We start from the raw sequence: 14,248 nt of genomic DNA, 5'->3' as shown, positions 1-14,248 counted from the left end.
GAGAGTTGTTATGCTCATATTCCACCTGCAGGCTTCCTATAGGTATCTTGTGGGTCAATGCTGGGATTGGTGGCCTTTGGCTCTTCTCATTCCTCCGCATCCACCCGCCCTGTGGAACGCCCTCCCACCAGATGTCAAAGAGAACAACAACTACCAGATTTTTAGAAGACATCTGAAGGCAGCCCTGTTTAGGGAAGCTTTTAATGTTTAACAGACCACTGTATTTTAATACTTTATTGGAAGCCGCCCAGAGTGCCCGGGGTATAAATAAATCATTATTGTTGTTGTTGTTGTTGTTGTTGTTGTTGTTGTTGTTGTTGTTGTTATTATTATTATTTAGGGCTGGGAATGTCCCCTGCCTGAAACCCTAGGGAGACGCTGCCAGTCTGTGTAGACAATACTGAGTGAGACGGGCCCACGGTCTGACTCTGTATAAGGCAATGTCTTATGTTCCTGTGCTCCAGGTGTTTACATTTTAGGAAGGGCTGTAGCATCTGCTTTGCGGACAGAAGGTCTTCAGTTCAGTCCCTGGCATCTCCAGGTAGGACTGGGGATTTCTCCTACCTGAAACCATAAAACAGAATCATAGAATCATGGAATTGTAGAGTTGGAAGGGACCCCGAGGGTCATCTAGTCCAACCTGCTGCAATGCAGGAATCTCAGCTAAAGCCTCCATGACAGATGGCCATCCAGCCTCTGCTTTACCACCAGCTCATGAGGGAATGCATTCCACTGTCAATCAGCTGCCAGAAAGCACTTCTTGATGTTTACTCAAAAACTCCTTTCTTGTAACTACAAGCCAGTGGTTTGAGTCCTATGTTCCAGAAAACAAGCTCGCTCCATCTTCCTTGTGACAGCCCTTTAGATATTTGAAGATGGTTATCATATCATAAGGTAAAGGTAAAGGACCCCTGACCATTAGGTCCAGTCGTGGCCGACTCTGGGGTTGCGGCACTCATCTCGCTTCATTGGCCAAGGGAGCTAGCATACAGCTTCTGGGTCATGTGGCCAGCATGACTAAGCCGCTTCTGGCGAACCAGAGCAGCGCACAGAAACGCCGTTTACCTTCCCACCGGAGTGGTACCTATTTATCTACTTGCACTTTAATGTGCTTTCGAACTGCGAGGTTGGCAGGAGCAGGGACTGAGCAACGGGAGCTCACCCCGCTGCGGGGATTCAAACCGCCGACCTTCTGATCGGCAAGTCCTAGGCTCTGTGGTTTAACCCACAGCGCCACCCGCGTCCCTATCATATCATACCTGTTGGTACAATCTTGAGTTGGGTAGGCTGCAATGGTCCGAAACGGCTTCCTCTGTTTCTTTGCATCGCACGTTGGAAATTTACGCAGAAACCAAGAGCTGGGCTTTGTGCGTTGCAATGATGCAGTGCTCCTCCCAAGAAAGGGGTGGGGGTGGGGAAACTACCCAATGTAACAGCAAACAAGGCAAAATAGGTAGCGGTGTTTGTGTGTCGGGGAAGGAGCTGGCTGTCTCTTCCGCACTACCTGAGCTCCGACACTCAAGGTGAACTGCTCAATTATTGAACGGCGGAGCACGTCTGGAGACCATGAAATATTCAAGAGCCCTCGGATGCCAAGCTGAGCCCACACAGGGCTTTCGCCTGAGGGGAGAATGAATGGGAGCTGCCCCTTTTCAGATCAGTTTGTTCCTCCGCTCCAACAAGCAGGAGGAAAAGTGGGGCATCCTTTGGGTGGGTGCAAGGCAGAACGTATGAAGGCTGGATCAGGCCAAAGGGGGCTCATCTAGTCTAGCATCCTGTTCTGGCAGTGGCCAACCAGATGCCCGTGGGAAACCCACAAGCAGGACTTGAGTGCAATGGCGCTCTTCACACCTGCGATTCCCAGCAATTGGTATTCAGAAGCATCACTGCCTTCAACTGCAAAGCCAGAGTATCGCTCCTGTGAACAGAAAGAGGCCAGACATGCACTGGAGACAGATGAAGAGAAGGGTGCCTCTGAGCATGCGTAAAGAGGACCTTACATATGAAAATTGTAAAACATCAGACGTTAAATAAATTTCCCGATACTGCAAGTGAAAATCCAAAAGCATAGGAGAATGAGGATGTCTTTGCCTAGTGCCTGAAAGCAGGCAATATTGGCACCAAGCAAGCCTTCTAGGAGAGAAACATTCTGTGGCCGAGGGGTCACCACTAGAAAAGGCCCTGACTACCCGCTTCCTTTGGAAGAGGCACACAGAGAAAAAGCTTCTAATGATGATCTGAGGCCCTGGGTCTGTTCATTTGGGGATATGAGGTCACTCAGCTGGATCAATATTTGAACTAGGCAGCTTACTTCCTCCTTCTTCCTCCTCTTTGTAAAGATCTTTTATATCCTTTGATAACATACTGCGTATAAGGTCTGGTCTGAATAGAGACATTGGATTCTTATCTCATTATACACGATAAAGCTGTTTTTAGCCATCTCACCCCTTGCTTTTTCCTGTAAGACCAATTGCAGTCGTTAGAAGTCATCAACAGGTTTACCACACCTATCAGCCAATCACCCATTCCCACCACCCTTTTGAGTAATATCCCTCCCCACCCTCTCACTATATATAAGGGTCTGGTGACTTCTGTTTCCGCATATCTGAAGAAGTGTGCAATCACACGAAAGCTCATACCAATAACAAAATTAGTTGGTCTCTAAGGTGCTACTGGAAGGAATTATTTTGTCTTGTTTTGACTACGGCAGACCAACACAACTACCTACCTGCATATAAAACAGAGAGAAAATTAAAAGACGAAAAAGCAAACCCTAAAATGGGCACATAAAGTACAATTACATACGGGTTAAGTGACAAAGTCCAAGTCAATGAACGTGAAAAGCAGGAATAAAAGTTATCTTCACATAAAGAATGAATATTTGTCTCATTTGATTGTCAAGTGTAGTTCCAGATTTGCCAGGCGTGTGATGAAGGTTGTCTTGAAAATGGTGCCTTTTCTGTATATGTCACAAAGGATATAAAAAAATGTCTGGAGCTTCCAGTCCTTTGTCAACATGTCAGGTGATGATGATGATGATTAACCCTCCCTTCACATTGAGGTCCCAGGGTGTGTTACACATTAAAATACAGCATTTAAAACAGTTCGAAATAATTGGCAATCATAAAAACAAGGTGGGTCCTAAAATTATACACTTCAGGTGTCAAAAGCCAGTGTCAAGGGTGAAATGAGGCATAATTTTCTCCATTGCAGATATATTACAGAGTGAGTGGAACCAAGCATCCAGTGTAAGATTTGGGGCTGTTTTCCACTGAGTTGCAATTACTAATTAAGCTGCCAAGATTATATATAAAGCCAATTCTTTCAACAAATGCATCTGCATTTGCATCATCAAAAATACCCAGCAACATTCATTTTGGGCAGCAAACTAGGGGGCTTTTAGATTTGGAGCTGAGCCTGTTAAGTGAATCCACACATGAGCTGCCACATCTGAGCTCTCGGGAGCAACCGGTTTTTCCCCTGGGCACATTCTAGAAGGCAAAGGTGTGGATTCTGAAACGTCGCGAAATTTCAGAGGTGTGCAAAAATTGCACTTCTGTACTAACACCACCTTTCTGGCTCCAGCTCTGCTCACCTCCCAGCCTGACATGCCCACATACCCTACTGAGCGTAGCTGAGTCACCACGATATCTTCCCAACGGGATGCTTTGCATCCCTTGAAGGCAGATGAAGGAGAATTATTGATGGCCTCATTACCCAAGCTTCTGCCTGAATGGGGGGAACCCCAGGGTGCTGCCACGGGGCGAGAAATGAGAAGGAATGCTCAGCATCACGTAGGATCAGGCTCTAAGCATTACCCAAAGGCACATTTACTTGTGGGTGGGCGCAAGTGGGTGGGTGACCCTGTTATTGCAGCTTCTCGTGGGCCCTGTGTCTACAGCCTAACACAGGAAAGTGCATTCACTGATGGGAAGTGGAAGAGAAATCTGGATAACAGCGGTCCAGCTTCAGTAGGGATATACCAGCCCTGCTCTTGAATGAAATAACAGGAATCTATTGCAGCAGCCATCCTCTATACCCACACATCCTTGGGAGTAAGCTCCAAATTACTCAGTGGGGATTACTGGGGAGTAGACATCCCTAGACGCAGGTGGTGCTGTGGTCTAAACCACAGAGCCTAGGGCTTGCCGATCAGAAGGTCGGCAATTCGAATCCCTGCGATGGGGTGAGCTCCCATTGCTTGGTCCCTGCTCCAGCCAACATAGCAGTTCGAAAGCACGTCAGAATGCAAGTAGATAAATAGGTACCGCTCTGGCGGGAAGGTAAACGGTGTTTCTGTGTGCTGCTCTGGTTCGCCAGAAGTGGCTTAGTCCTGCTGGCCACATGACCTGGAAGCTGTACGCCGGCTCCCTTGGCCAATAAAGCGAGATGAGCGCCACAACTCCAGAGTCGTCCGCGACTGGACCTAACGGTCAGGGGTCCCTTTACCTTTACCTAGACGTCCCTAGAAGTTCCCTCTCTGGAACCCCTTTGGCACCCACACCATAACATCTCTGGCGGAACTGATAGCTGCACAAGAGCTTCCGAGCAGGAGCAGTCTATCTGATATGTGAGGACTTGGGATTTCAATGTCCTCAGCTGTGCTGATTTCACCCCATAGGGGTGTGAAGATGGAACACAGTAAGCTGCCTTATGCTGAGGACTCACCTGCTCCTCCTTCCATGTCATGTTTCTAGGTGCAAATCTAGGATTTCCATTGGGTTTTGTTTGTTTTCTGTCCCAGCAATTTCCCTGGGAAAACCTAAAGGGCAATTGAGTTTTCTACAGACTTCCATTTGCTTCGATTCAGCAGTAAAACATGGATTTTTCCGGGGAAAGCACCAGAACAGAACAAAACTCAACCTCTGCCTAGAAAGCACAGGACAAAGTAAGTGTGGGTGAGCCCTGAGACACACCACTGGTCCATCTAGCTCTGTATTGTCTACACTGACTGGCAGCAGCTTTCCCCTTCCTTACCTCAATACCTATAAATAATAATAAAATGAGTGCTTTTTTTCTGGGGGGGAAAGGTGCCTGTACTTAACACACAAGGGAGGGCTCTCAGAGCATCTCTCCTCCCTCCCTAAGCTGGGCAGAAGCTTCCCGGGCTCAGGGAAGGAGGCACAAGACAAGGAAAAAAGCTCAGAATAAAATGATAATGCTGTTAATGGTAATGAGAATAATACCTGGCAATTGAATCTGGGACCTTCTGCATGCAAAGCAGTGGCTGTTTCATTGACCTCCCCTTCCTCCTCCCCTAATAGAGAGCCTGGACTGCAATATAGACAGGATTGTGGTGCTGGGCTTATACAGAGCTACTCAGTACAGCAATGGGCATGGCCAGAATCCTGTTTCTTTTTAAGGGGGTTGGCAAAGCTCCTGCTGAGCTGCTGGGCGTTTTCGCTGCTTCGAGAGCACAAAGGAAACAAAGGGAAGCGCCCCCCCCCCCAATCTCCTCTTCTCCCCGCCTCTCCAGGATGTTTCACCCGATGCTATAAATCATTGAGCTATCGACCCACTGACTCTTGAGGCCTGGCAGCCGGAGAGTGGGGGCCTCTGGTTGCGAGCAGAGAGCAGTGTCCAGCTCCTTTGGCTGGCCCGTAACTCAGAGTTAATGGGCCATGAAAGCTGTGGAAGCCAGGCTGAATCACCCAATAAATACTCGGCCGGGCCTCTTAAGTCAATTGGGAAGGAAAAACAAAGGGGCCCTTTTCGCACAGAGGCCAAACGTCAGAGATAAAAAGCAGCACCTGGGCAGGGAGACCTGTTTGCCCTGGCTATATTTCCCCCCCCCTCTCTTTCTGTCTCAGGCCAATGGCCCACTCACTCCAGCATCCTCTTCTCAGAGCACAAGAACCCCCCATCCTCTTGAAGTTTCCAGTAAGTGTTATTCAGAAGCATCTCTGCCTCCAACCGCAGAGGCAGAGCAGAGCTGTCACGGCTAGTCGCCATCAATAGCCTTCTGTTCCATGACTTTGTCCGGTCCTCCTGTAAAGCCATCCAAGTTGGTGGTCATCGCTGCCTCCAGTGGGAGAGAGTTCCATAGTTTAACTATGCACCATGTGAATGAGTACAAAACCCTCCTTGGATGCTAGGTGCCTGATCAGATTTGCTTCCCTACCCCACCTCTGCCAACAAAGGTCCGTATAGTTAAAGCCATGGTTTTCCCAGTAGTGATGTATGGAAGTGAGAGCTGGACCATAAAGAAGGCTGATTGCCGAAGAATTGATGCTTCTGAATTATGGTGTTGGAGGAGACTCTTGAGAGTCCCATGGACTGCAAGAAGATCAAATCTATCCATTCTTAACGAAATCAGCCCTGAGTGCTCACTGGAAGGACAGATCCTGAAGCTGAGGCTCCAATACTTTGGCCACCTCATGAGAAGAAAAGACTCCCTGGAAAAGACCCTGATGCTGGGAAAGATGGAGGGCACAAGGAGAAGGGGACGACAGAGGACGAGATGGTTGGACAGTGTTCTCAAAGCCACAAACATGAGTCTGACCAAACTGTGGGAGGCAGCGGAAGACAGGAGTGCCTGGCGTGCCACCTCGTTTTTATGGATGTTAAATTGTTTTAATTGAGTTTAATGTTCTATTTTTATAATATTCTTTTAAAAAAATCATTTTCTCATTTTGCAAATATTTTAACGAAAAGAAAAGAATATTTACACAATCCATCTACAATGCCACATCCTCCTCGACCCCCTCCCCACCTTTCTGTGGTTACCGTACTTATTTTATATCTTTTACCAATGCATATCGAATTCAAACTTATTTACTAATTTTCCTTTTGTATCCCCTTTAAGTTATTCTTACTGCACCTTTTTATGTGAATCCTGCTAATGTTCTAAGTTGTTTACATCTTCAAATAGTCCATACATTTCCCCCATTCTGTATTAAAAAGTCTCTCTTCTTGGTTTCTTATTCTCCAGGTAAGTTTTGCCATTTCAGCGCAGTCCATAAATTTTAGTTGCCAATCTTCCTTCATTGGACTTGTTTCTTCTTTCCATCTCTGGGCGTAAATCATTCGAGCAGCCATAGCAGAGTACATAAATAGGGGGGGGGGGTTCTGTTCTTTGGGCACCTCTTCACCAATTCTACCTAAAAGAAAAGCTTCTGGTTTTTTAAAAAAGTTATCTTTAGCATTTTCCCCAACTCATTATAGATCATTTCCCAGAAAGATTTAGCTACCTTACATGACTCTATTTTTATAATGTTCTGATCTGTCCTGGGACGCTGAAGTGAAGGGCAGGTAAGAAATGCAATGAGATGATGATGATGATGATGATGCCACAAAAAAGCCAAAATCAAATTCTCACTTGACTGTGAAGCTCACTGGGTGACCTTGGCAGGCCAGTCACTGTCTCTCTCAGACTAACCTTCCTCACCGGGTTGTTGTTGAGATTAAATGTAGAGGGGGAGAACTCTGTACGCCTCCTTGAGCTCCTTGGAGAAAATTGGAGGGCTACAAGTGCATGAATTTTTTAAAAATAAATTCATCGAATCATAGAACCTTAGAGTTAGAAGGGACCCTAAGCATCATCAAGTCCACCCCGCTACCAGGCACATAGCTGTCAACATTTCCCTTTTTTAAAGGGAAATTCCCTTATTCCGAATAGGATTCCTTGCAAGAAAAGGGAAAAGCTGACAGCTATGACCAGCCAGGAATCACAGCTGAATAATGGGCAATGGTGGGAGGATGAAACCATGAGTATTCCTGACTAACTCTGTCCCCCATGTTCTTTGCTTTGTCTGTTACGGCAGGTATTCCGAAGAGGAGATCCGTCAGAAAGTGGGGACCTTCCGGCAAATGCTGATGGAAAAAGAGGGTGTTCTCACCCGCGAGGACCAACATGGTCGGCAAATGTGAGTAGGAAGGGATGGCATGTACCAATAGCTTGCCTGGCCTATGTGAATACACCTGTTGTTATATATCTGTATAGGTGCTGGGATCCTGATTGCAAACTCTGCCTGTTTTCATATCTCTCTCCTGGTTTCCAGTGTGCCTGAGCCAACAGAGCCTAGTTTCCCCTGAACTCCTTGCATTTAGAAAACTAACGTGTCAGGGCAAAGGATTCCCCCCCCCAAAAAAATTCCTTGCATGTAGAAAACTAGAAAGTTGGGTTTGAAAGCTTCCAGGTCAGGCAACCCAGCGGCTCATTTTCGCTGTCCTTGCAGACTGCTTTCCCCTGCCCTCGAACACAGCAAGGTGCAGCCAAGCTGGTTGGTTCCCTTCCTGATGGACTGATTGCCCTCACGGACCATGGCTTGGCCTCCCTGCCCCCACTTGAGAGGCCCTCTCCATCAGTAATGCTTCTGAGCTTTCCCAGGATGGATAGTGACTTAGCTGGCGTGCCGGCAAAGCGCATATTATAATCCATTAGCCAGCACTGGGGGAGGGCGTAGAAGAAACCAGGTCAGTGAAGAGCACAGGAATAGAGCTTGCTGATTCATTGCACAAGAAGGCCTCGTTTGGGTGGGGGAACTGGGGAGGACGGGGAACCTGGGCAAAAGGTAGAGCAGCTTGTGCGGTCCAGGGTATCGTATCACTTTAACCATACCTTCCAACTTTTTCCAATGCAAAACCGGGATATGTAGTTTCCGGGTTGTGCTGCTGGGAGAGTCATATGCCCTACACCTTGTTCTCGCCCCAAAAATGTGCATTTGGGGTGAGTTCTTGTGTGGTGCCCAAAAACCAGGTAACCCAGTCAGACAGGTGGCATTTAAATAAATATTAGTATTACAAAATTATGCGTGGCATGGATAAAGTGGATAGAGGAAATGTTTTTCTCGCTCTCTGAAAACACTATTTCTCATGAAGCTGAATGTTGAATGGCTGTCTGAAGACAACTTCTTCTTCTTTGGCAATCACTCATAGCTGAGTGTCTTCCATAAACACGGTTTTAACAATGAGTCTGTAAGTGACTGTGGAGGCCAGTTCTGGATCCACATGTCCTTCCATAGTGGGGACATTGGTTTCCGGGCGGGAGTTGATCACGGTGTGGATTTGCCAAGCGTGCCTTCCTCTTAGCACGTAGTTGAACTATGGAACTCACTTCCCCAGGAGGCAGTGATGTTCTCTGTAATAAACGGAAATCTGCCCTTATTCCCTTACGGGGGACACAAGAGCCCTTATAGAGTCCTTTGCAGGTTCTCCATTGGTCGGAGAAAAGAATAGAGGCCAACCAGAGAATATTGAGAAGCAAAGGAGCTAGTAAGCCTGATCTTTATTGAACTGTTGCAACAGGGTGCCCCCTTCACACGCAGGAGGAGGACCCAGAACCCAGGTGTGCCCACCCTTATATAGACATTTTAAATTGCCCGCTTTGGAGTCCAAGACCACCCCCAGAAACATTATACATACATCACAGAAGGGGTGTAGCTCAAGACCACCCCCCAGACACTTCATACCCACAACACAGAAAGGGCGGTCTACAACAGAAATCTAAGTGTGTCGTTTATCTCCTGTCTGGCAGATTACCTGTGAATGCTTACTTGATTGGGGAGCCTGGCCAGTCTTTTGTAGTGACAAATACTTAGTTCCTGAGCCAGGTCACAGGCTCACCCTATTCATACACAGATATACCCTTAAGACAGGTTTTGTGAATGAAAAGGCAATGGGGAGGCTTTTCCATTTTCCTTTGACCTTGCAGAGAAAACATTTGGTCAGCTTGGGAACCAAAATGGCTCCAGGACTGCCCTCCCCTCCTGTGCTGCCTCAGACATGTGGCCCATACATTTATATACGTGTTTGCCTGGCAAATCCATGAACATTTATTATATACCGTATTTTTTGCACCATAACACTCACTTTTTTCCTCCTAGAAAGTAAGGGGAAATGTCTGTGCGTGTTATGGAGGGAATGCGTACGGGTGGCATGCCTACGGATTTTCCTCCTCTAAAAACTATGTGCGTGTTATGGTCGGGTGCGTGTTATAGAGCGAAAAATACGGTATATTTAAGACCTTTTTTTTTTAAATTTCATCACCAACTTGGATGGCATTAAAAGAGAATTGGATAAATTCATGGAGGAGACAGCTATCAGTGTCTACTAGCCATGATGGCTCTGCTCTGTCTCCACAGCTGGAGGCAGTAATGTTCCCTGTAGTCATCTGGTTGGCTATTGTCAGAACAGGATGTTTGGACTAGATGGGCCATTGGCCTGATCCAGCAGGCCCTTCTTTTGTTCATCTTTCCACATTATTTCTGGATTGGGTTAGGGAACTCACTCAATAATCGATTAGTTTGTTGCAGCCCCAGCAAAACCGTATCGTGGAAAAACATGGGAGTCCCATGCCCTCTGCCTTTGTGTGTCTGCCTTTGCAAAATTGTAAGCGCTTATAAATATCAAGGCTGGCAAATGGTTTTGAGGAACTGACTCACTCCTCTTTTGCCTGGCATCCCCAGGGAAAAAGCTGAAAGGGGGGAATTATAAGGGGAGGCCACAGCAGCCTGCAGACACAGCCCAGGAAGCATAAATCTCTGTCGCTAAGGGAGCTTAACCCAATTACAAACCGAGTGAATAATTGGCTGCTTTAAGGGAAATGAACCCCAGGATGTTTTGGCTCACAAAATACAACAGAGACATCAGTGGGCTGGAGAAGCAGGGAAGGAAGCGTGGCTGTCACGGAAAAGCCTATTCGTGGCTTTTGCCTCTGGTAACTGGAGTGCAAATTAGATGGCTGTGAATAGCACATGTTGGGGCTCAAAGGGGGGGGGGGCTTTATAAATGGCAGCAGGGTAAATGTACACCCATTCAGAGTGAGAGGGGACAAAATGCATTGCCCTCACTCTGAGTTGGCTTTGTGTTGTTCTCATCGTGCTGGTTCCTATATTGCTCTGAGTTCCTTGCATAAGAAAAGGAGAGTGTGGATTTGCACATTGTGAAATGGAAATCAAGCCCTCTCACTGTGATTGGGGGAAAGGTCTGCTCAAGACTCTGTTTATTAAGACAAGGCAATTGCATTGGAGAACACCCCCATCAGCCAGACTCTTCTCTGAGCTAATCAATAGGTCATGCAAATTTTATAGGGATGATAAAGTTGTCACAACCTGGTTAATAAGAAACCACAATAAATTGGCTTTGCGGGGGGGGGGCACAGGAAAACAACATCACAGGTCAAAAACTTGAAACATTCCATACTTCCTTCACTCTTTCACCTTTTCTCCCACTTTCAGGCTGACTCTCTCTTTCTTTTTATACTCTTGGAGTTTATCCGTATTTCCCTTTGTCTTGCTGTTTTCCCCTGGGGAAAATCGTTCTTTAGTGCTCAATCGGAGAAAACAGCAATTTCCCACAGATGGCTGTTTGTTCTGATGTAAGCTAAAGAGAGGTTTTTTCCTGGGAAGGGAGTGGGACAAGTGGGGGCGGTCCACCCTGGGTGTCATCACCAAGAGGGGTGACATTCATTCCCGTTGGCCACCCACGACTCTCGCCTGCCCTGAGCCGTCAGGGGAAGGGGGGTAGTTGCACCGCTTTTCAGCGCTTCGTTTTGACAGCTCCGCACTCCCCGGCTGCTGGAGGAGGCATGCAGGCAGGCAGGCAGGGAGAGGATGGGAATTATTTATTTATTTATTTATTTATTTATTTATTTATTTATACCCCACCCATCTGGCTGGGGTTCCCCAGTCACTCTGGGCAGCTTCCAACAGAATATTAAAATACAATAATCTATTAAACATTAAAAGCTTCCCTAAACAGGGCTGCCTTCAGATGTCTTCTAAAAGTCTGATAGTTGTTTTTCTCTTTGACATCTGGTGGGAGGGTGCCACTACCAAGAAGGCCCTCTGCCTGGTTCCCTGTAACTTGGCTTCTCGCAGGGAGGGAACCGCCAGAAGGCCCTCAGCGCTGGACCTCAGTCTCCGGGCAGAACGATGGGGGTGGAGACGCTCCTTCAGGTATACTGGACTGAGGCCGTTTAGGGCTTTAAAGGTCAGCACCAAGGAGGCAGGCGAACAAACAAGTGAAGGGTGGAGGGAAGGAGAGAAGCTGAAGCTCTATCAACTCAGGACCCAAACCCTGCAACCCCCAGAAAAGCTCAACAGCTTTGGCCAATCCTTCTCTAAAAACGTTCAACAACCCCTGGCAATGACAATGGGTAGATCACAGCCAGTCTTTTTATACTATGAGTAGATTGCAGTCTCTTGGGAGTCCAACTAGATTTCAATGTTTTGGGGGGGTGACAAGAAATTTTCCTCACTGGGTACCACCTAACCTTGCTACCCCACTGCTCAGGCCTATTCCAGGCCCGAATCCTTGCAGAGCCCAGATCCATACACTCCACTTCTGCAACGTCCCCCTCCTCCTTTTTTCTTTGATGCAGAGTGATCGAGAACCATCACATGGTGGATGGTGAAGAATACATGATGCAGTACCCGGAGTACGGGAAGGGATGCCCTTTGCAGTGCGACTGCACCACCGATTGCTACCAAGACGACAGCAGTCACCGCGAATACAGGTGAGTCTCTTGTGAAGAACACAGGTCATTTCCCACGGTTACAAGAAGGGTCTCTGTGAAAAGGTGTGGGGACTTCTTCATGCTCTGATGGTGAGAAACAAACCCTTGGGCAGTACTGCCCCCTAGCTGATGTGGCATTACTTGGGGGGGGGTTCTAAGAGGCAAGCAGGAGGCAGGAGGACATAGAGGCCAGGGGGTGGCAGTGGGGGGATGCTAAGAAGTGAGGGGGCGGTAGTGGGGCACTGTAGGTGGGCTGCCCTGAACCCATTGATCGCTTATTTACCATTGACCAGTTTAGTGCCTAGAGCGAAACACCTTCCTCGCTTCGTATTTAAAGTTTTACTGCTCTTGATCACTTACAAAGCTATTTAATTTGCCACGTTGGTTTGTATTTACGGTTCCTGTCACAAGATAGCCAGTTATTGCAGATAGCCATTGATTTTTCTTATAAATTAGCTACCATAGGTCTGCGGTAAGCGAAGGTTTGTTCATGCCTGGTAAGGAGTTCTACATAAATAGCTCATGCTATAAATGTCCATCGCCCTTGCGTCTTTGTCAGTGAAAATATTTTTCATGCAACGTCTGGTGCCACTGGATCAGTTTTGTTGAATTAACCAGACAGAAGGTTTCGAGTGGATTTTAATTAAATGCTACTGTTCTGAAATTGTTGTTGCTGTTGTTGTTAATATGCCACCCATCTGACTGGGACACCCCAGCCACTGGGCGGCAAACTGCAATTCTGAATGATGTTTTTAATAGGGTAGGGAAAACTGAGGGTGAGTTTATGGAACCAGTGGGGCTGTGCCCCAAAAATGTTAGAGAACCACTAAATTGGCTTACAGCAGGGTTCATCAATGTTGTGTCCTTCAGAGGTGGATGGACTACAACTCCCACCATCCCTGGCTCTTAGCAATGTCACCTGGGGGCTGATGGGAGTTGGAGTCTTATTAACTTATGGAGTGTCTTGTGTTGGTGACCCCTGTAAACCAGCAAGTGCCTATCCTAAAATCCTCTTCCTTCTCCTCTACAGGCTGAAGAGACGATCAAGCAGCTCCACCTCCCCCCCACCCAAGAAGAAAAAGAAAAAGAAATCAGGTCATCGCCGGAGCCGGTGAGTCACCCCCCAGTGGCGCTGATGTTGGGTTGGAAGGGCAAACAAGTGGATATGACCCGGGCCAGGGACTCTTCAATCCAGCCAGAATGCTGAGCTTTGAGCAAGTCCTAAACCAAGGATGTGGGGACCTTTGGCTCTCCAGATGTCACCGCTGCTACTGCAATGAATTTATTCATAGCCCTCTAAGCCGCAATCTGCAAAAATAAATAAATAACCCAAAACAGTTAAAAGGACAAAGACAACCAACACATTTGAAACAGGGCTGAAACCCAAACAAGTGGTAAAGACCATTTTATCCTGCCGGAACCAAGATGGCGTCATCTGTTTCTGTTAAGTGCAGATAAAGGGGAAGCCTATCGGATTGCACCAGGAATGCTATTTCAGTTGGTTAGAGCGTGGTGTTGATAATGACAAGGTTGCAGGTTCGATCCCCACATATTTCCTGTGTTGCAGGCAGTTGGACTGGATGACCCTCAGGCGCCCTTCCAACTCTTATGATTCCATGTTTTAGATTTCTCCCAGGCCTTTGTGCAGCCCCCATTCCTGCCTGCAACATAACCCGCTGAACTCTGGGCTCAGCACACCTTCCCTGTGGTTGGCGTTGCCAGTTTCTTCTGCCTAACCCAGAGACCGGCTCTGCGTCCCCCGGCACAGAGACACTTCTCGATGCTTCGCTG

The 14,248-nt window shown here is 47.3% G+C and overlaps 1 protein-coding gene across 2 annotated transcripts in view; it reads left to right on the top strand.

Moving 5' to 3' along the window:
* The window catches only part of SRRM3 (serine/arginine repetitive matrix 3), a 106,155-nt gene that overhangs the window by 56,909 nt on the left and 34,998 nt on the right, over nt 1-14,248 (top strand). For both annotated transcript variants that reach the window (XM_053367813.1, XM_053367814.1), the window contains exons 4-6: nt 7,764-7,865; nt 12,323-12,457; nt 13,488-13,568. In XM_053367813.1, the coding sequence (XP_053223788.1) occupies nt 7,764-7,865; nt 12,323-12,457; nt 13,488-13,568 (318 nt within the window). The remainder of the gene's footprint in view (nt 1-7,763; nt 7,866-12,322; nt 12,458-13,487; nt 13,569-14,248) is intronic.

The sequence above is a fragment of the Podarcis raffonei genome, chromosome 15 (assembly GCF_027172205.1).
Source record: "Podarcis raffonei isolate rPodRaf1 chromosome 15, rPodRaf1.pri, whole genome shotgun sequence".
In the NCBI taxonomy this organism is placed as follows: Eukaryota; Metazoa; Chordata; class Lepidosauria; order Squamata; family Lacertidae; genus Podarcis; species Podarcis raffonei.
Note: the sequence above shows the minus strand (reverse complement) of the source record. Positions and strands in the feature narration are given on the sequence as shown.